This window comes from Natator depressus, chromosome 6 (assembly GCF_965152275.1).
Source record: "Natator depressus isolate rNatDep1 chromosome 6, rNatDep2.hap1, whole genome shotgun sequence".
Lineage (NCBI taxonomy): Eukaryota > Metazoa > Chordata > Testudines > Cheloniidae > Natator > Natator depressus.
The window spans coordinates 56,353,564-56,377,332 of record NC_134239.1 but is presented as its reverse complement, the minus strand read 5'-3'; the positions used below and the strand labels follow the sequence as shown (position 1 = coordinate 56,377,332).

At 40.6% G+C, this 23,769-nt stretch overlaps 1 protein-coding gene across 5 annotated transcripts in view; it reads right to left on the bottom strand.

Moving 5' to 3' along the window:
- The window catches only part of HSD17B12 (hydroxysteroid 17-beta dehydrogenase 12), a 255,125-nt gene that overhangs the window by 30,922 nt on the left and 200,434 nt on the right, over positions 1-23,769 (bottom strand). For all 5 annotated transcript variants that reach the window (XM_074955307.1, XM_074955309.1, XM_074955308.1 and 2 more), the window contains 2 exons: positions 22,473-22,537; positions 20,847-20,891 (listed from right to left, as the gene is read on the bottom strand). In XM_074955307.1, coding sequence (XP_074811408.1) covers positions 20,847-20,891; positions 22,473-22,537 — 110 coding nt within the window. The remainder of the gene's footprint in view (positions 1-20,846; positions 20,892-22,472; positions 22,538-23,769) is intronic.

The window sequence follows — 23,769 nt, the reverse complement described above, 5'->3', positions numbered from 1 at the left end:
AATCAGATTTCACTCCTGACCCAGGCCAAGTATTGTTTGAACAAAGTCTTCTAGTACGAATGTGAGAATATTATATGCAATATATGTACACAGGCACAGAAGTTATAGGTTATTGTTCTGGTGATGAAGTTCAGAGTAGTCCTAGTTTGCATGCTGTGGCTTTTGTTTTTAAACTACAGCTCCTTTAACAACAGAATGAGATCAAGTTACATATAGGAAATATTCAGGACCATTCGAGCAAAGAAAATTTTTCTTAACACAATCCAGCTGGAAATACAGCTTTTTCACACCACGAACATAACCTATATCCACATGGGGGCCGTAGTCATGCAAGCTTTTATAAGGTGCAAACAGACTACAGTCCAGACAAGCAAGATATATACTTGGTGCTTTAAAAGGGCCAATTTCACAGAGCTGAAAATAACTGTCAGCCAATTAAGATGGGAGGAAGAATTTAATCAAGAATAGGAATAATGATAATTGGGAATTGTTTAAGACCACTTTACTAGATGCTCCAAAAGCCACAATTGAGGAAGAAGGCTTTATTGATTATTGATATTGATATCATAATATATATATATATATATATATATATATATATATATATATATATATATATAACAAATGGAAGGGAAAGGAAGTTGATAGTAATGAATAAAAATCAGAAGCTAGGAACTGCAGAAAATTGAAATGGGAAGCAAAGGGACACAAGGAGAAATCTATGGCCAGCAGAGTTAAGGACAATAGGAGGGAATCCTAACAATGGTATTGGTCCATTACTAGATGGAAATAGTAGAATTGTCAATAATAATATAGAAAATGTGAAGTGTTAAATAAATATCGCTTTCTATATTTGAGGAATAAGGATGCTATTGTCGTATCATATGATCACACTCTTTCCATTCCACTAATATCTCAGGAGGATGTTAAACAGCAGCTATTAACAGGGAGGCATTTAAATCAGCAACTCTCAACCTACTTCCAAGAGTTTTATAAGAGCTGGCTGAGGAATGTGCTGGACCATTAATGTTGATTTTCAATAAAACTTGGAATACTGGGGAAGTTCCAGAAGTCTGGAAAAAAGCTAATGTAGTGCCAATATTTAAAAAGGATAAAGGGGATGATCTGGGTAATTATAGACCTGTAAGTCTGACATCAATCCTTGGCAAAACAATGGCACAGCTGATGAGGGACTCAATTAATAATGAATAAAAGGAGAGTGATATAATTAATACCAATCAACATGGGTTTATGGAAAATAGATCCTGTCAGATTAACTTGATTTCCTTTTTTTGATGAGATTGCAAGATTGATTGAGACAGTAATATTGCTGATGTAATATACTTAAACTTCTGTAAGACATCTGACTTGTACTGGACAACATTTTGATTAAAGAGCTAGAACAATATAAAATTAACCTTGCGCATTAAATGGATTAAAAGCTGACTGTTACATCTCAAAAGGTAACTGTAAATGGGAAATCACATTGAATGGATGCATTTCTAGTGAGGTCTTGCAGGGATAAGTTCTTGACCCTATGATATTTAACTTCTTAACAATGATCTGGAAGAAAACAAAATAATCACTAATAAAGTTTGTAGATGACGTAATTGGGGGAGTCGTAAATATCGAAGAGTACAGATCACTCATTCTGGATTATTTGGTAAACTGGGCACAAGCCAATACTACATGTTTTAATACAGCTAAATCTATATATCTATATCTATATATAGGCTATGATAACTGGATGGGGGACTCTATCCTGGGAAGCAGTGACTTTGAAAAAGACTTGAGGGTTGTAATGGATAATCAGCTAAACATGAGTTCCAAGTGCGATGCTGTGGCCTAAAGGACTACGGCAATCCTTGGATGCATAAACAGGGGAATCTCAAGTCGGAGCAGAGAGGTTATTTTACCTCTGTACTTGGCGCTAGTGTGACCTCTGCTGAAATACTGAGTTCAGTTCTGGAGTTCACAATTCAAAATGGATGTTGATAAATTTGAGTGTGTTCAGAGAAGAGCCACAAGAATTATTAAAGGGTTAGAAAACATGCCATATAGTGATGGACTCAAAGGACTCAATCTATTTAACTTAACAAAGAGAAGGTTAAGGCGTGACTTGATTACAGTCTAAGTACTGATATGGGGAACAAATATTTAATAGTGGCCTCTTCAATCTAGCAGACTAAGGTACAGCGCGATCCAGTGGCTGGAAGTTGAAGCTAGACGAATTCAGACTGGAAATAAGGGGTAAATTTTTAATCGTGAGGGTAAAACAGATTATCAAGGATGGCGGTGGATTCTCCATCACTGGCAATTTTAGAATCAAGATTCGATGTTTTTCTCGAAGACACATGCTAGGAATTTTCAGTGAAATTCTCTGATCTGTGTTATATAGGAGGTCAGACCAGATTATAACAATGGATCCTCTGACCTTGGAATCTATGAATAAGCTATCCCAATGCCCTGAGATAAGCTACCTCAACAATGACTTTGATAGGCCACCATCTCCAAACACAAGATCTGACTCAATTTCCCAACTACCTCAGAAGTCCCCCTTAGAGCCTAGAGTGCTAATTTTAGAAAAAACCATCAAGCTCTAGACAGATTTTTGTCTCTGTGTACTTTCGGCAGGGATTGGCTCCGATTAGGGAGATTGGTATGAGGGTCTGTTTATTTCCAAATGTAACAGGAGGTGGAAACATATATGGTTATGCTATCCAAATATTTTGCAAAGCTATTTAAAAACAGCTCTATAATTATAATTCATGCTTTTAATTAAGGACTTTTCCTTGGTCCTTACACACACACACACACACTCTCTTCTAACTTTAATTTTATTGAACGACAGTCCTACTGAAAAGTTTTAAGGAAAACAAGCACCAAACTGTATTTCAAGAGATAGCGATCAGCCTTTTTTAAAAAACTGAGTATTATAGTAGAGTTTAACTCAATGAATAACTCTTGGCCAAAATACCAGATATAATGCATTTTAGTAATTAGAGCTAGAAAAGACGTTAGGTCAGTGTTCATGCCTGTGACAAGTTCAAGATACCATCCCCAATAGTATCAGTTCAATATCTGATCAGTCATTTATACCAACGCCAAGAAATAGCAACTGCCAATGATCTTCACGCCCCTTATATTGTATAGCATTCTTGTGTTCCAACAAGATTTCTGGAGGAGCAATATAAAATGGCCCCAAAACAATGTTTCCCACTGGATCCAATTTATTTTGACAGTTTTACAAGAGTGACTTTTGCAGGATAGTGGCAGTGGTGGTGAATCTGTGTAGATAAATTATGAAAGTGTAGAACAACTCCATTTCAAGACATCTTTGTGCTTCTATAACAATTTTTTTAAAAACTTCATATCTTAATATTAATTCTGAAGTATTATTTTTATTATTGTAGCACCTGTGAGCACCAGCCATGGACCAGGGCCCAACTGTGCTAGACCTTGTCTATACTTTAAAGTTACTAAGAATGCTTCTGGCCAACGTCGCTACCATCATTCAGGGAAGTGGTGTTATTACATTGATGGAAAAAACCCTTTTGTCGGCACAGGTTGTGTCTGTATTACTGAATTATGCCTGCATAGCTATCCCTAGACATACCTCTAGGTGCTGTACAAACACACAGCAAAAAGATAAACCCTGACCCAAACAGCATACAATCTTACCACTGCGTTAGCTCTCACATACTCTTATGGTGAGTTTGAGCTATATTCTGCTCTAAACAAAAAACTTCCCTACAAAGAGGGAAGAAAAAGCCAACAGTCACAAAATGGAACAGCTAAGTTTCAGTTACACAAGTTCTTATAAAGCCAAAGTAGACTCTTCTATTGCATGGCATGAGCAGTTTCTATCTGATGTCATGTGATCCCTAGGGTGGGTAGGAACCATGGCCTTTACCACTCAAAGAAAGGAAGTCAAGATGGCAGCAGCAAAGAGGCTGGATCCAAAGACACACAGACCTGGCACCTGTGGTGTTCGTTCTGTCCAAAGCCCTCCAGCTGAGTCTTTTGCTTAGTGGCTGTATGTTGTCAGAAACGTGATTAGCCATCTTTTAGAACACCCTCCCAGAGCCCAAGCCACAGAGTCTTAAGTAGACGCTGTACTAATATTTCATTCTGGAGCAGTTAACCTCTTCTCTAATCACAGACTCATTTCTTCATCCCATTCCCACAAAAAATATCAATACAGGAAACCCTTCCACAAACTGGAGATACCACACTCCTAGCTCAGTGTAAATTGAATTAATTGCTTTGGAAGTGGGGGCCAATACGTTAACCTTCATCCCTCCCAAGTAAATAATGACATCAGGCCTTAGACTTAACTGAAATCTGTGGTGTGAAATGCCTTCAGTCAGTTTTGTATATTGCACACATGGAAAATATGGAAGTTCCCTGTAACTTATGGAGGTTCTTCAAGATGTCTTGCCCCTATCTGTATTCCACATTTGGTTATGCATGCGCATCATGCACCTGAGATCCGCAATTTCTAGCAAGTAGTGTCAGTTGGTCCACACCTCAGCAGTTGTTCTTCTTGTACTCTGAAACACGGGTACGTACAGCGATACAGACCAATTCCTCAAGTTCCTCTCCTACTGCTAATCAGAAGGATCCAAAGAAAGGGGAAGGAGAGCGGATAGTGGAATACAGATAGGGACCACACATCTTGAAGAACATCCAGTTACAGGTAAGTAACCTCCCTTACTTTGAGTGCTGGTCCCCGTGTGTATCCCACATGAGTGATTGACAAGCAATATTTACACAGGAGGGGGTGGAAGGATGCAATTGGTATAGATTCCTATAGAACTGCAGTCCCAACAGCTGCATCTGCAGGAGGCAGCTTGAACTAATACATGATTCTTTGTGAACATATGAATGGAGCTCCAGATATCTAATAAGGTATTAATCGAAGAGATGCTATTAAGGTTGTTTGTGTTCTAGTGGAATGAACTCTCACCCCACGTGGGAGAGAAATACACACCACTTGATGACAAAATGATGCAGCCAAAGATACTTAGTCTCTGAGCAGATAATGCCTAGCCTTGCCATCATTCCATTGTAGCAACAAATTGCCTTGGTGATTTTCTAATCCATGTTGTCCTTTGCAGGTATAATGCCAGACCTTGTCTGATGTTGAAAGAGTGAAGTCTACTCTCCTACCAGGAAGCATGAGGTTTTTGGGAAGAATACTGGTAAATTCAAATTACTTTAGGGATGAATTTCAGGTGAAAGTCAAGGGAAACCTCCTTATGAAAAATGGTGTACAGTAGGTCTACCAGGAGTGCTCCCATTTCACTGATCGTTCTGATCAATGTGATGGCAACTAAAAAGGCAACATTCACGTAAAGACGGGACATAGAATATGGAGCCAGTTCTTCAAGTAATGGTGTGGTTAGTACTTACAGTATGAGGTTGAGGTCCCATTGTGGTTCAGGTTTCACCACCAGTGGGAAGGTTCCTGAAAGTCCTACCTAGAATAGAGTTATTGCTAGATGAGTAAAAATAGAGTCTCTCTCTACTGGGGGGATGGAAGGCACTGACTGCTGCTAGATGGGCCTGCAGGGAACTAATGGAAAACCCTGACGTTTTCATGGACAGAAGATAGTCTGAATAGACTGAATGACTTCTGAGCATGAATGTTCTAAGATCTGATGCTCATCCAAACACCAGCCCATGATGTGAAGGAAGCCTGGGCTGGGATGTCAGATCTCGCCATTCTCCTGGGCTAGTAGATACTGGAAGGGTCAGATGCTGATGGGAGGAGGAGTTAACATTTGCAGAAGGTCCAGAAACCAGAACTGTCTGTGTCATCAGTTGGGTGCTATGAAAATGCCAAGCTGTGACAGAGCGAATCTTCCATAGAACTTGTGGTAGTGGACAGATGGGAGTAAAAGGATATCTGAGATGATCTGTCCAGGATAATAGAAAAGCATTTGCCCCTGGAATTGCAGTTCAGAGCTGCCCTGGAGCAGTATAGAATAAACTTCTTGTTTGTTTGGGATCCAAACAGATTCCAGGATGGTGTTCCTCACTGTGTGAGGCTCTTGTTGAGGATTGAATTGTGTTATCTCCCACTTAAGACCATAAGAATGGCCATACTGGGTGAGACCAAAAGTCAATCTAGTCCAGTATCCTGTCTTCTGACAGTGGCCAATGCCAGGTGTTTCAGAAAGAATGAACAGAACTGGCAATCAAGTGATCCATCCCCTGTCACCCATTCCCAGCTTCTGGCAAACATGGGCTAGGGACACCACCTCTGCTCATCCTAACTAATAGCCACTGATGGACTTATCCTTCATGAATAGGAGAAGCGCCTGCTGAGAATATTCATTAAACAATCCTGTGCACCTGATAGATATGTAGCTAAGAGAGTTATGTGATTTGACACATCAATTTCATAAACTGACTTCTTCTAGGCAGAGAGGAAGAGATTTTGCTCCACCTTGTTTGTTTATGTGAGTGTCATGTTGTCTGATATTATTTGGACATGGTGAGATGAAATAAGTGGAAGGAATGCATTACAGACTAGACGGACTGCTCTAAGTTCCAGTAGGTTGATATGCATCCTGGTCTCATGAGAAGTCCATGCACATTGTGGGGAGGGGAGGGGGTGTAGTTCTCCAGGTGGGATTCCCAGCCAGTAAGTCTTATGTCGGACAAGGTCACATCAGGTGTGGGTGGGATGAAAGGAACTCCCACATATACTTGTTCCAGGTTCAACCACCAGACAAGAGAATATGTGACTTTGGTGGAAATTCTTACTCTTGTGTTTATGTGGTCTCTGTCTGGACAGTAGATAGACCACAGCCAGGCCTGTAGGCAATGTACGTGAAGACTGGCAAATGGTGTTACATAAGTGCATGATGCCATGGAGCAGATCAGGGAAAGGTAGCCCTTGACAAAGATGCATGGTCTGAAAAGTAACTTTCTTGTCACATTGTTCATGGCTTGGAATATTTCCATAGGAGATAGGCCCATGCTGAGATTGAATCTAGGGTCACTCCTATAAAGTCTATAGTTCTAGTAGGAAAAGTGGACTTTTCTTTGTTGACAAACAGTCTCAAGGCTGCCGGAAGATGAAGCAAGAACAGCCATTGAATGTACCTCCTGACTAGAGTAACCCATTATGAGCCAGTCAACTAGACACAGAAAGACTGTACGTGTGATGTCTCATTTGGCTCGCCACCATTGAGACGACCTTCATGAAGACCCTGGGTGCTGTTGCTAATCTAGCTGGCAGTATTCTGAACAGTGATGTTCTTGTCCCATCAGAAACCTCAGGAACCTTCTGTGGAATGGATGAATCTTCATATGAAAGTAGGTGTCTTTCATGCCAAGAGCTGTGAACTGCATTCTCTCCTTTATGGAGGGGATTATTGATGCCAGCATAACAATTTGGAATTCTGATTTGTGAACAAAAACGTTTAATTGCTGAAGGTCAAGAATGAGTCTCCATCCTCTATTTTTCTTGGAGACTATGAAATATGAACAATTGCCTTGTTACTGATGTGGCACTTATTCTACAGCCTTCACTGCATGAGAGAATCTGCCTCCTGACAGAGAATCTGCTCGTGAGAGTGGTCCCTGAGGAGGGGCCAGAAAGAAGCTGTGAGTGTGGGGAAGGAACTCTATAGAGTAGCTGCAGTGGATGATTACTAGCACCTATTTTGTCTGTTGTGATGACCCTCCAAATTGTGGGCAAAGAGGGTGAAGCAGCCACCAAAGGTTGGGGGGTGGGGGGCCAGTAGTGGATGGCACCAATAGGGTTAAGCAGTGCTCAATTGCACCATCAAAAATAACCCCTGGATGGTGCATTGGGTTAAGTAGTTACAGATGTGGTAAAAAGAACTGTATAGCTAGGCCTTTGTACCCTCTAGTATTTGCGTGATGGTTCAAATGAGCACTGGTGGTAGAACAGCTGGGGAGGTGGTCTTGGCTAATACATCTGTTTATGGGTGTTTCCTCTTCGAGACCAGGCTGTAAGTGTCCACGTAGTCTAGGGCTGTCCTAGAGTCCTTCAATGAGCCTAGAGACATCAGTCTTCTTGTTAAATAAATTAGACCCATCGAAAGGCAAGTCCTCTATGGTATGTTGAGCTTCCTGGGGAACCCCACGATGTGCAGCCAAGATTCATGCCTCATGACCACTCCTGTGGCTATCCCTCGAAACAATGTCAGCGGCATCCACTCTGGCCACCAGTTTGCCTTCTTCAATGAGAGCCTGGAAATGGGCCCTGTCCTCTTGATGGAGTTTGCCCTTGAAGTCAAAAATTTTCAAGTAATTGTTGAAATCCTATTTTGCTAACAAAACTTGCTAGTTAGCTATACAGAACTGAAGACTTGTAGAAGAAAATGCCTTCCTCCCTAGGAGGTCAAGTCATTGTTGCCATGGGATGCTGTAAACCTAGACCTTTCAGTGGCTGTTTGCACCACTAAGGAGTTGGGCGCTGGGTGTGAGAAAAGAAACTCCGCTCCTTTGGCTGGTACAAAAATCGCACCTATCAGCCCTTTTTGGGGTGCGGGCATAAGAGACCAGAGTGTACCAGACTACCCTAGCTAGTTACATGATGGCCGGCTGAGATCTTACAAGCTGAGATACGTGCCTCCCCCAGACAATAAAAGCAACATTGGTACTTGTCACTCACAGACAAGGAGTGGGGCTGGGAGAGGTTTTTAAACCCTGGGACTCTTTGCACAGTCTGTCTGCAGGGAGAAACGAAATTGTACTAACTATACTAAGACAAACTCTAACCCCAGGAGGAATATGCATGAAGAAGAATCTTATGCTCAGGCATGTATAATTAACTCTCCCATGCCCCTGTATGTGCAGCATTAGTACAAACAGTCATTCTTTCCTTAATATTAAAATGATCAAGCCTTTCTTATTCATTACTGTTCAGAAGTGAGATGGGGTGACTAAAGACAGTCAGATACATTACATAGCGAATGTTACATCACTGCTGGTTAACAGTGACATTACAAATCCAGTCCTGAAAAACATGCAACTGTATCTATTCAGTGCTTAAATTACACAAATTAAGAAACTGTAAAACCAGTGACAGTTATGGCACAAGATTAGGGACAGGATACAGGCACCCAGTATGGAAATCAAACAGCAATTCAGTATTAGCAACTGGCTATCTATAGATACCCAGTTGAGGAACAGGGCGTTTTGTTTTTAAGAACTTTAAAACCTGCAAAAGATCTAGTATCTATGGATTAGAATGCAGTGGGGACAAGACATCAGATCTTGGAGAAAAGAATGCCAAAAAAGTTACTGATAAAGAGGCAATTAGATATCAAAAATGTGTCATGATTTACAGAAAGCCCTCACCATCCTTGCAGCGTCACCCCTATTGGTGGTTACTGAGAGCACTTGTGATTTTTCAGTTAGATAGTGATTTTTATGAATAAACTGCTGGTTTCCACTGGGATGCCACTACTGCAAGAAAAACTACAGTTCTTGAGAATTCTACTGCTCTTGCCTTCTTCTCTAAATGTTGGTAACTTCAGGCCAAGTGGCCAGGCACGGGCAACTGCCTATATACAAACTGCTAACACATTAAATGAAACATTATTCATTTCAGGTAGTATGGACAATTCCCAGTATTTCCATAAAGGAAGTGTTCAGGACAGCCTTCTTGCCGCAGAAAGTTTCCAATTTTTCAAGTTTTATATATTTTGGTAAAGGAAGGTACACTTACGCCACTAATGAGTGCTTCATTGCCTGTGCACTGACAGTTTCTCATGTGTTTGGAAATCTTTCAACACTACCATCACTGGGCTTATGTGTACACACACACACACTTCCCCAACATCCTGATTCCCTTAGCATTACAATTCATTAGAGGGCATTTATTCATTTATTGTCAAGCCAGTCATCACCTTCGGATATACAAAAATTGTCACTGCAGATTGGAGTGAATGTAAACACTAATACAGTCTCTTGTAGTACGTAATCAGCATGTCTCTTCTCATACTCTACCACCAATTCAACATTCCACTGCGAAGATACCGAACTTCAGACCCATGCCAATTGATTTTTAAATCCAGGGAAATTGCAGCTCCTACACCAGTTGTTTTAGAAAAAAAATACAACTGGAATATGCAACTACATAATAAGCAAGTTACCTTTGTTTTATGTTTTAACATGACACTACATTTAATGCTCCTATTCATTAAGAATGGTGCCAGCATGAAGATTAACGACCACTTTAATGACTCTCCAGTGGTTATTCACCAGAAATATCCAGTTCTCCCCCTTAATTATCATTTAAAGTTGTATTTCCTCCCCACTTCAAACCTGGAAGATATATACTTACCATTGATATGGAGCAGTTGTCCAGGAGCATTGCTTAGGAAAGGGCCCTAGTTTGTTCAGGGAAATCATTCTCAACGTTTAGAAAACCTTCCACTTAAAATCTAAACAGTAGGGAATGTTAGCGTAAAAGTTAAACTATGGTGCACACAAATGTTAAAACGTACAAGTTGCTGTGGCCGTATTGCTTCTAATACTAGAATTCTGCATCTAGAAAGACAAAACAGTCACATTAAATATGGGGAGACTGCTGCTGGGCTACAACTCATTCTCCTAGCTTTCAAGACAAGTGCTGCTCTGGAATTTAAAGCATTTACCCAGCTCCTTAGTGTGTAATCAGCAGGATGAAGCTAGAGAACTCGCAAAAGAATTTTAAATTCTCCTACAGTTAAGATAACTTCCTTGGATTTCACATACACAGGTCTGGGACAAAGTTACAATAAGCTAGTAGTAATGTAAGTTTCTGAAGAGACTACTGAAATAGTCCCCTGTGGTGTAGGACGTTGTACATCTCCTTTATTTTAAGAGAACAAAGAAAGAAGTGTCTGCCACTAGAATGTAGTTTATGGTTCAAATGCTCTGCAGTGAGATGAAGCAGCAAGACCACTGGGTCGAACCAGAGGAACAGCTTATAGTTTGGGAGCATAATGTAGTAAAATCTCATTCTGTGGGCAAGTTAATGACAGAATGGTAAGGGCAGTGTCATTCAATTCATACAAATCTAAAGAATCATAATGTCAATGGTGTCACCCTCTGTGGTGTGGCTGGGGGGGGGGGGGGGGAGGGAAGGAGGTGGGGAGGAGAGAGAGACATGACTCACTGGACCCCATGCTCTCAGCTCCAGGTCCTCCAGTTGGTGGAAATTTGGATAATACAAAGTTGTCAGAAATAGGTCAAATCGAGTATCATTAAAAAGTCCTTTCTCCCACAAACACAACAGAACCAAACATGACATACTTAGAACAATTATTTAGACAGGTATTTGAGAAAGTGTTTAAAAATAAAAAAAAAATTATTATTTTAACACAAGGATGCCCGGCTTACTTAAGAGACATTGATCTTTGGTCATCCTAGGGAAGTTAGCCTTGAAAACATTTATTCATCAAAGTCATCGTAAGTCTTCTCTCCATGTAGGGCACCAATAGACACATTGTCACACTGATCCTCATGCAAGCTGCACTCACGCATCTCTGTACAAGACAGGTTGCTGGCCAGACATTTGCAGGGTGATGAGCATCTGGTCTTTGCACACAAACATTTGATTAACTGAAGGATTGATTCAGAAGTGCGCGGTATTTCACACAACTGGGGAGATCAGTCTATCCTCCAAAACCCACCCATGCCCGATAAGGAAGGGTAGTTTTGGATGCACTCTATTATCTCACAGCCACTCCATTGCTTGATAATTTGCCCTCTTGCCCACAAATAAATGCACCTCTTATCAGTAGCAATTTTTCTCCATTTATCCGCTTCTTGGAAGACATCCACCAGCACAGCTCTACAAGTGTCATAATGTTTGTCTTCAAATGGTAAACTCAGCATATGAAAGCCTACCCCTGCATTTTTGACCTCAGTGACCATCTCATCTTCAGAGCAAGAAGAGTCTTCAGAGACTGAATCAAATGCATTCCAGTAAAATAAATTGGTCTTTCTACAGGCAACCTTCCAGTAGCATCACATCCTGAAAGGGCGTGGAAATCCAGCAGTGGGGTGGCTTTTAATAGTCCGAGTGTTAGGAACACACCTCTGAGGGATATACAGAGATTCTGTCAAGCCTGCTCATGGGAACTATGAAGAAACTCCACTGAGCAGTGCAAGACAACAGCTTCATTATAGCATGCAACAACAAAATTTTCAGAGCATTTCTTTGCATGCTGGAACATTTCTCCTGCAAGGTATGAAGTTAACTCATCTTTGTGCGAGTATAAGACAACAGCTTCTTCATTGTGACATTGGAGATGTCTGAGGAGTCAATGATTTAGTACTGGACAATACTAGTACAATGCTATACCATGGAATCTCTTCTTTCTGTTAATATTTTCACCTGAGTCTTCTGCATATGTATCAGTCCTCAGGTGGACTTTGTCATCAGTCCACCAATTTCTCTGTAGCCTCATAATGAAGTTTTCAGCCAAATCTCGGCAGGTATTAATAGTTTCTGGTTTGTTGAGAGCTCGTATCTCAGCCATACCAGCTATGATTGCTACTCAAAAGGCATCTGTGGCATAAGGTACCAGTCACATTGTCCACTAGGTCCTGGCTTAGGAAGACCACACAAGATGCTTTTTACCTGGTACATATGCATTGTTCCGTCGCATTCAAACATCAATCGTGGTACCATGGAGAACTCATATTTTCTCCCAAAGTCTCTCTCAGAGCAATATCATGCAGAGATCTGGACAATGACCAGGAGACACACAAACAATGATCTGCCTGCAGTTAGCTCTGTAACAGCACCTGCCACCATGTACTTTGACTTTATTCTTTTGCATTTGAGAACAGCCTTAGTCTGTTCTTCTTGACTGGAGCCCATAGATGGATGATGCCTTGGATAACTTTTTGGGTTTGAAGGCTCCATACGAGTCATGACCCAAAGTATCCATTTGACTGACATCTTTAGCTATCTCATCACTGAAGACTGCTTTCATAAATGATATTAATGAGCCCTGGTTCATCATATACAAATGGATTGTCAGTGCACGTAAACTCATTCTCTATCTTTAAAATTGCTCCTACTTGGCATTTATCACCACCTAATGAAACTAGATAATGCTTGGTTATTTCCAGGCAAGTCATCCCAGCCTTGATTAATATTTCATTCAAAATTCAACGGAGTTTTGGGGTTGTCAGGAAAACCCAGGAAAGAGCATTTGGATGCTGTGTTATGTCCACCAACCTCCCTCCCCAACGCCAATGACTTTCATTGCTCTGTTTTCATGTTCTAGGGCTTTATCTAAACCAAATGCACAGCAGAGACTTGTGACCTTTCAAAACCCAATTTCCTTTTGGAAATTTCTCCCATATGTCAGGATCAAACTTTCCTACGCCTCTTATTTCAGCGAGGTACTAGACAGTCATTGTAAAATAGTTCGTGATATACTTTTTTTGCTTCCAATGCGGCAAGATGCAAATTCCAATTAGCAGTCCTGACAAATCAAATAAAGAGCAGCAAAGACTCAACCATCTTCACGTATCACTGCACCATCCCAAAAAGTTTGCTTTGTCACTGATTCAACCTCACTGAATTGCTTGATCCATTCTGGGATATTCATAGAATCATAGAAGATTAGGGTTGGAAGAGACCTCAGGAGGTCATCTACTTCAACCCCCTGCTCAAAGCAGGACCAACACCAACTAAATCATTCCAGCCAGGGCTTTGTCATGCCTGGCCTTAAAAACCTCTGTGGATGGAGATTCCACCACCCCCCTAGGTAATCTATTCTAGGGCTTCACCACCCTCCTAGTGAAACAGTTTTTACTAATATCCAACCTAGACCTACCCCACTGCAACTTGAAAACATTGCTCCTTGTTCTGTCATCTGCCACCACTGAGAAGAGCCTAGCTCCATCCTCTTTGGAACCTCTTGGAAACCCCCCTTCAGGTAGTTGAAGGATGCTATCAAATCCCCCCTCACTCTTCTCTTCTGCAGATTAAATAAGCCCAGTTCCCTCAGCCTCTCATAAATCATGTGCCCCAGCCCTCGAATCATTTTTGTTGCCCTCTGCTGGATCCCTCCAATTTGTCCACATCCTTTTTATAGTGGGGGGCCCAAACTGGACGCAGTACTCCAGATGTAGCCTCACCAGTGCCAAATAGAGCGGAATAATCACTTCCTTGATCTGCTAGCAATGCTTCTACTAATGCAGCCCAATATGCCATTCGCCTTCTTGGCGACAAGGGCACAATGTTAACTCATATCCAGCTTCTTGTCCACTGCAATCCCCAGGTCCTTTTCTGTAGAGCTGCCACTTAGCCAGTCGGTTCCCAGCCTGTAGCAACACATGGGATTCTTCTGTCCTAAGTGCAAGACTCTGCGCTTGTCCTTGTTGAACCTCAGAGTTCTTTTGGCCCAATCCTTCAATTTGTCTAGGTCACTCTGGACCCTATCTCTACCCTCCAGCATATCTACCTCTCCCCCCAGCTTAGTGTCATCCACAAATTTACTGAGGGTGCAAACCATCCCATCATCCAGATCATTAATGACAATGTTGAACAAAACCGGCCCCAGAACCGACCCCTGGGGCACTCTGCTTGATACCGGCTGCCAACTAGACATCAAGCCGTTAATCACTACCCGTTGAGCCCAACAAGCTAGACAACTTTCTATCCACCTTATCATTCATCCAATCCATACTACTTTAACTTGCTGGCAAGAATACTGTGGGAGACCGTATCAAAAGCTTTGCTAAAGTCAATGTATATCATGTCCACCGCTTTCCCCATATCCGCAGAGCCAGTTATCTCATCAGAAGGCAATCAGATTGGTCAGGCATGACTTGCCCTTGGTGAATCCATGTTGACTGTTCCTGATCACCTTCCTCACCTCCAAGTGCTTCAAAATGGATTCCTTGAGGACCTGCTCCATGATTTTTCCAGGAACTGAGGTGAGGCTGACCCGTCTGTAGTTCCCCGGATTCTCCTTCTTCCCTTTTTAAAAGATGGGCACTATATTTGCCTTTTTCCAATTGTCTGGTACCTCCCCTAATCGCCACAAGTTTTCAAAGATGATGGCCAATGGCTCTGCAATCACATCAGCCAACTCCCTCAGCACCCTCGGATGCATTGCATCTGGCCCCATGGACTTGTGCATGTCCAGCTTTCCATATTGCAGCTCTCCATCATGTGCAATAGGTCACAGAGTGGAATGCATGCTGGATGTGTGGAACTGGTCTTGCACGTCCTGTGTTTTCTGGGAAATGTCTTCAAACATATCAGTATGCTTTTCAAAGACGACATGTAATTACATTATGTAATGTATGTTATGTAACTATGCACACACCATTTGCAGATGGATTCCAGTAATTTCTTGCTGGATGTTGATGTCTTAACCATTCCTCATGACAACTCTTTGGACACAATAAACAAAGCTGATCATCAGTACCACTGAACTGCTTCCTTTTTGCCAATTATGGCAAATAACTTGAAGCATTTCTTCCATTTATAATAATCTGTAACAGTAAAAAATTAGTTAGATATCTTGTTCTGAGCATTAACTAACAACAGTACAGTCCGTCAAGGGTCACAATTTAACTTTGTGAGGGCTGCATGTTTGACATGCCTGTGTTAAAGTACAATTAAACAAAGCCAATTTTTAAAAAAATTCTTATGTATCTACATAATTGTTTAAGAGTTGTCATGTTTGGTACCTTGTGTTCGTAAGAGAAAAGGTTTTGAATGATACCCAACTTGACCCTTTCTGACAACACTGTATCATCAAAATTTCCACCAACCAGAGGACCTAGAGCCGGAAGCTAGGGTATGGGGGAGGGGGAAGGAAAGGGAGGTGGGGGGAATGAGTCTCCTTTGCAGTGCCACACAGGGGCACACCACTGAAATTATGATTCTATAGATTTTTACCAATCAAATTACACCTTCCTTACCCTTTTATCATTAGTTTGCCCATGAAATTACACACACTCCCAGACTGTAACTGTCCATACACAATCCATGCAAGAGACTATAATATGTAAACTATTAGCACAGTGTTTCTCTATGACTGGTCCGTGGAACAGCACTGGTCCCCGAGATCTCCCTGACACAGTTGAGAAAGGCAGCAAGCCAGTCATGGGTATCAAAAAAGTTGAAAAACACTGGGACAGTGTCTATGCCCCTTCTACATGTGGACAACTCCCTTTAAAATGGAATGGGAATTATATCCATGCTTCACGAGAATGAACTTTTACAAGCAATTCAGTGAAATGTGTCTAAAATGAAAGCTTTTTAAATGGGGGGTTTTATATGCAAAAATTCTTTGATAATTCTCCTACTCCGGGCTGGACAAAACTGGCCTATCAGATCTGTGAAAACTGTCACCAATTCAAGTATAAGGAAAGGTCTGAAACCCAGACACAGAGACAGTGCATATGAAGGCAGACACTATGACTGAATCACATCATGTTGCAAGCCTCTTCCATTCAAGTTATTTGTCTTTTGAGCAAAATTTGTTTCTAGGATCTAGCAGGACAAAAGTTTCCCCATTCAAGATCTCAAACTTTTTGAGGGTGAGCTGAAAGGGGAAAGAACCCAGGCTGAACCGAGAAAGATGTTTCGATCCGATGTGACCAGATGTAACAAGATTGCTCAACTGATGAGATGTACTGTTCCACTCCCAAAAAATCAGTGGGACTCATTTTTGTCACTACCCCACAGAGCTATCAAAAGTCATGGAACTACAGACTCTCCTAAGTTTGGACAGAATATCTGCATCTGGAAGGAGGTCTTAAATACTTCCTTCAACACTGACAGAAAACCTCTCTCTGCTACTGCTACCCTTCTCTCCTGGTCTGTTTCCTGTGTTTAAAGTTCTAATTTAGCAAAGTGCTTCATAGCCATCTCTGGTTTCTCCCTCTCCACAATTTAAATAGTTGATTCCCCACTTCCTAATGCATGTATAATATTTGCCCATGAGTGTTCTATCTAGGGAGTATCTTCTGCAGTGTATTTACTCTCCCCTTTTTGGTGTTTATAACTTTAAATATTTGTTTACTTACAAATATCAGTAATAAATGTCATACATTAATAATCCTAGCCAAGATATTACATATATAGCTCTTGATCTTTCCTCATAAGTTAACTGCTCTTTTTGTTGGTCTCCTCTGGATTGCGTTCAATTTATCAACATCTTTCTCGAAACATGGTGCGCCCAACCAAATGCAATTTCCTAAATATGGTCCCACCAGAGCCAAAGAAGGACCATCACTTCTTCTCTGTGACATAATGTTACACACACTCACAGGCATGCAGTCTTTGGCTGCCCTGGGCTATTTTAAACATGAATTTACAACATGATGGGGATGTCATTCTTGTTCCACAGGTTTCTCACTCCTGTGGAGTATCTGTATTTTGGATTATTTTCTGCCTATGTTTCTATTATCTCTAATTCTGTTTTATAACATTTTCCTGTCCTAACTTTTATTCAGAATTTCTAATATTATATGCTCTCTTTCCGCTCTTCACTAAGGTGTTACAAGTGTAGTCTTAATGCCAACAGACACCTTCTTCCCAGCTTGACACATTGATACCTATACATTTTAAAATATTACAGTAAAATTTTAAGTGAGCTACATGCTTTCCAAACAAAGCAAGATAATATTCCCTTTGGGGAAAGGATGCTATTTTCTTTCCACCATTGATTTTTAAGATTGTATTGCATGGAGACGCAGAGTTGGACTGGAAGAGAGGAACAGCTAATTTCTCATCCTAGATCTGAACTGACTCCTTCTGTGGCCTTGACCAGTCTAACTCAGTCTCATTGCTAAAATGGGTATAATTAATTCCCTGAATACTCCTTTAAATAAGTTAATGTTAACCCTTTGAAGATGGAAAGAACTACTGAAGTGCTAAGTATTATTTCCAGCTGACAGCTTTGAGCAGGGGGTTGGATTAGATGACCTCCTGAGGTCCCTTCCAACCCTGATATTCTATGATTCTATGACAGCCTTAAGACCCATCAAGTTAAAGCTAACTGGTACCCCACACACATTAATGCAAGGGAAAATGTAAAGACTACTTTGGTGTGAGCTTTATACCACTCTTCTTAATACAGATATAGGGTATGTCGAGGGAAGCAGAGAACTAGTCTTTACCATTAATAATAATACAATTTAGATCTTCCATAGCACTTATCTACACATCTCAAAACACTTTACAAAAGGAGGGGTAAGTGTCATCCACATTTTATAGACCAGGAAAGTGAAGTTTAAAAAGGTAAAATGATTTATCTGATGTCTCACACCAGGTCAGAGGCAGGGCTTTAGAGTAAGAGAAAATATTAATTATTTGCAGAAAACAGCTGCTAAAATACATGAAAATCTGAACTGCTGAACAAACTAGAGCAGTCCCCAAGTCTTCAATCACTGAATAGTAGGCTCCCTCTTCTGGTGGAGTGAGGATGTCACACATCAGGAGAAACTGAAGTCCTCCTGCACCTTACCGTTTATACATTTTAGCTCTAGTTGAGAGGTCACCAGATACTTTACACAAAGTTTTACACACAAGTGTTGTAGGCATTAATTCTGTATATTAGCTCAGGTGAGTGACCTTTGTTGAAAATCTTTCCTAGATAAAGCTGTTGATCATAATCTGGCTTCTCCCAAATAGAAATCTTGTAGGAGAGCAACAAGTCACTGTGATCCAGCCCATCTGACAGAAGAATGGTGGTGCTTGCTGGGGACGAAGATGTGCAAAACCACAGGTACAACAACAGTCAGGCTAGTGGGAAAAGGCAGTTGCTGGAGTAACAACAACTATGGTAAATTAAGCAACTTCTAGTTTTGGAACAAGTAGTACCCAGATTCCAAGTAACATATAAATTCCAAAACAGTAAAGAGTTAACAGTAGCAAGTGGACCACAATCTACTACCTAATATATCCTTTTTTCTTTCTCTCTTTTCTTTTTTAAACTGAAGCATTGTAGTGAAGGGAATTCTTACGGCAGTATTGTTTTGTTCTTTTCCGGCTTCTGTATCTTTTTGGATAGAAATCAGATAACTTCAGACTAAGCTTCTTGGCAGCACGTTAGATGAACTTCGACGTGTTAAAAGAAAACCAAAACTCCCATCTACACGGGTAAATCCTATCCATGCAACCACAACTCCCAACTAAATTCACCCAGTGTTTTGGTTTCAACAGGAGACAAAAAGTTAACCCTTAGCTGTCAGAAGAGTTGCAAGTTTTCTTCCATCCTATATACATAAAAGCAAATAGGAGCTTAGGGCATGGCTACACTTGCAGATGTAGAGCACTGAGTTAAACCAGCCTTCGTAGAGCGCAGTAGGGAAAGCGATGCAATCTGTCGACACTGACAGCTTCAAGCACACTGGCGTGGCCACATTTGCTGCACTTGCAGCAGTGCATTATGGGCAGCTATCCCAGCATGCAAGTGACTGCAATGTGCTTTTCAAATGGAGGCAAGGGCGGGTGGAGTGTGACAGGGAGTGTGTTGTGTTTATGTGAGGGGAGAGAGAGTGGGTTTTTGGGGGGCTGAGAGCATGTCAGCATGCTGTCTTGTAAGTTCAGACAGCAGCAGACCCCCCTTCCCCCACCCCACCTCTCTCCCTCTCACACACAGCATTCCACACTAATGGTTGCTTTATCTCGGAGCAGATAAGCAGCTGGCTGTCAGAAATGGAGCTTTCAAAGGGCATTTCTGCATTACTACAGTGATTCCAAAACAACGACAAGAGTGACCACTTGACTTAAGGGGATTATGGGACGTTTCTGGAGGCTGATCAGAGCTCAGCAATGCAACACCTCGTCCATACTGGTGCCGTGGTGCTCCAGCGGGAGCGCAGCCAATGTTATTTCACTTGCCAAGGTGGAGTACCAGGAGCGCTGTAGCCACGGAGTCAGAGCGCTCTACGTGCCTTGCCAGTGTGGACGGGTAGTGAGCTAGTGCACCTGGGGCTCCTTTGTTGTGCTGTAACTTGCAAGTGTAGCCAAACCCTTAGTGGTGAGTAGTAACATACATTTCTTCCAGCATGCTTCCTCAACTTACCAATATGGATTTCCGAAGCAATAGAGAAGCTGGTATCCTTTCCATCTCCTATTAAAAGTCTGATATATTTAGCATACCTGGGTAAAGAATAAAGTCTTCCCCTGCTCACCGTGCCACACCACAGACTTGGTTTTAACAAACAAGAAAACATTGATGCTGTTGAATTTAAGGCTGAAATCAGACTCCTTTCTTCCAAATTTTAAAACAAGTAACTGAACACATCAAAAAGTTTCAAGATACTATTGAAGGGGAGAGAAATAATTTCAAAGATAGCATTCTAAAAGTTAAAACAGACTACTTGTACAACACCACACAACAGCAAGTAGTGTCCTGCTTGTTTTTCTCGTCTCACACAGAGAATACAATATTTAACTGTTGTGCCATCAGTGCACATGGTACCTCATTTAAAAAAAAAAAAATGAAGGACTTCTCTGCCCAGAGAAGCTTACAGTCTAGGACAGCAAGGGATGAGAGATAAGTGCAGGGACATGAGAAAGACAGGATTATGAATGGGAAAGATCATGAGGTTTTGTTTTAAGTACACACCTTAGTCTTTTATAGCAACCTTTGTGTATCATTTATATTAAGTTGTCTTCTATGCAACATAATTGGAGAACAGTCTGGTGAGCAGGTAGGAGAGTGCAAACTAAACGTAGCAATTCTTGAGATTAAAAGGAGGAGAGAAACTGCATTGCTCAAAGGAAGTGAAAGCAATTTACTTGTAGCAGTTGAATCAAAGTTGTTTATTGTTTTAGAATACTTAAGAATTTTAAGTGCAAATATCAGTGAGAGGGCACTTACCTTGCAAACGGACATGATGTTAATGTTTATCATTTTATTGATTGTCTGCAGGAAAAAACAGATTTATAGAAAAGATTATTTTGATAACTATTAACAAACTGTCCAAGGCTCAAAGTGTCATAATTTAAAAAAGCCACATGCACTATAGCAAAAACTCTATCTCCAGCAGGAAATCTAGCAACCTCCCTACCCCTGATCTCTGTCAGAATCAGGTGTGCACCCAGATTGACACGGGTGTAGGCTGTCAGTCACTTAGATATTGAAAGATATCTCACCACAAACATGCAGGCATTATATTTAGTTGTATATACAGTAAGTCTGCTTAATTACCTATGTAGTGTAGAGTGAGCACCTGATTTAAATTAAAAAGGTAAGTGGGATCATTTGGCATTCTGGACTGTGAACTAACATTTATCCTCATTTCAGATTGTGTGCTCTGAAGACTACTTTCCTATAGTCGATACCTATTCACACCTGCTTCAATACAAGAGGATGCAGAGAGGCAGTAATAGGGTAGGAAAAATTATGGTTAAGAAAATCTGCAATTGCTTCCAGTGTTAAAGAAACAACTTGAAAGAATAAAAAATGAGTGGACTGGTACCTCAACTATTTTACTGGATGATTTTTACCAGTTTAGGAATCCTACTAATGTGAACTGTGCATACATATCATGGTTGCAAAACACTTCCTTATACTATTACATACTTATAAACTCTCCGGCTGTGTAAATTCTGGCTTCCTTGACATGCTGACCACTGAACAACATTAAATCACAATTGCTTTTAATATATTACAGACTTTTAAATGGCTATCATTTGCCTATATATCGCTTAGTGTATTAATTCACTTACTGACAAGTTTTTTAGTCATTAGATGAAGATACATTACAGCACTTTCAACGAACTTAAGATTTTCAAGCTTATTTAACGGTGACCCCAAAAGAATGAATATATCCATTAACCTGTTTGAGTTATCAGACCATGAGAATGGGACAAAGGATGGACACATTTCTAAAAAATGTGTACATTTTGAAGCATTAAACTTTGCATTTCAGTTTTGTTTATCTTGTTCATATTTAGTATGTATTTAGTACTCACTAAAGTATGAACCCTGGCAATTTGAAAAACAATCTTTAAAGCTGTTATAAAAACTGTCAAGTCCACACAAGTATAACATCTACAAATAGTCTGTATTTTTTCACATGGATCACTTGCTTTCACTGCCTTCACTTCATTTTTTAAAAACCAAGTAAAAAGAGTACAAAAAAAGAGTAAAATTCAGTTGAGATTATACCCAATAGCCATGAAATTCAGATATGGATCGCATAGCAACTGTAGCTCAGTTACATCTTTTACACGTAATTTCGAATGGATACATGCAATTTTTTTGTTCTGGAAGAACAAAAAATATGCAAGTATCTAAAAAAGGCTAAGCTTCTATCATCTCTTTGCATTTCCCAATCTTGTGTGTGTAAGTAAGCCTGTTAGCCTTAATGTTGTATTACTTACAATTACATCCAGGCTACCCCATTCAACAAGCATTCCATCCTGCTCAGAAATCTAAGACAAGTTTACTATTAAGGTAAGAAAACTGCAGAAGAGTTAAGTTAAACATAGCATCACTTACATTATCCAGGTCTGGAACATCAAGAAAATATTCAGGGTAAGTGTATGAAATCCCCACATTGTTGACTGAAACAAAAATCAACAAGTTTTACTTGTTTCTGCTGACTGTCATTCCAATTCTGAAGCTTTGAAGACTTGCAATAAGCAGTCTCATTTCAGAGTTAACAATGCCACATTCAGATGCTTTATAACTGTGCCCTTTATGCCCTTGTGGCGTGTCACATTTCCTACAGCATGCACACACTCACATGTACTCGTGGACAGTGCAAGGGTGAACACATAAGACACTTAAATATAATTTTTGGAATTCTTTTTGACCATATAAATTGTAATTGTCATCTTCCACATGTCCTACCGGATTTCTGCTAAGCTTTATAGTACAACACAGGAAACATTCCTGTAAGTGAGGTGGTTATTTCCAATATATAGCTTTCCCCTTTTGAAATTTGCAGCACGCATGGTTTAGACCATGTTGCATCTCTAATAAGTGAGCCTCAACATGCTATGCGCAAGACAGTTTGCGTTGGCATGGACCACATGAACCAGAAACTGAGGCAAGCGCTCACTCTATGGCCACTAAATCCACAGTCAAATGCCCTCTCTCTTCACATAATCTTAGTTTGAAAAGATCATCTGCCTTCACATGTTGAGCCTTCCACTCCCAAGTTACAATCACTCTCCAATGTTTTAATGCAGTTTAAGGTTAATTTATTGGGATCAGAAGCAGGTAAGCAAACTTCATGTTTAAATACAAGCTAATCGTTATAATTCTCACTCAATTTCTATTTTTAAATACAGGGAGAAGAGAAGCAGCCCTTGAACTAGTCCATTAGAGTGCATGAAGAGAAGGAACAGCTGGTAACCCAGCACCCACTATAAGGAATGCAGTACAAACACTTAGGCAAAACTCATGACTACCTGTAGAAGACACCGTTATTCTTTACTTTTTAAAATGTTGTTAAAAGAATATTCCCAATTATTTTTAACTTGCATTTGAATCCTTCTCATCCCCCAGACCCTTCTCCTGGACAGAACTGTACCAAGTGTGCAGAGTTACAATTGTGTAACTCACCTGAATTAAATGAAAAGTCAAGGGACATCCCAATCCCTGGCAACATCCTACGTGACAATGGTTTACAGTTTGTGAAAGAGTAAATGTGCCAGACAGTTTCCCCACTGCCTTGAGAAGGGGCCTACTTCTCTCCCCACCCCAAATATCTGCAACAAGCTCTCCAGACAAGAAGTTATTTATAGGCCATCACCATGGTTCTGCTCAATCTTGTAATTTCTGTGAAAAA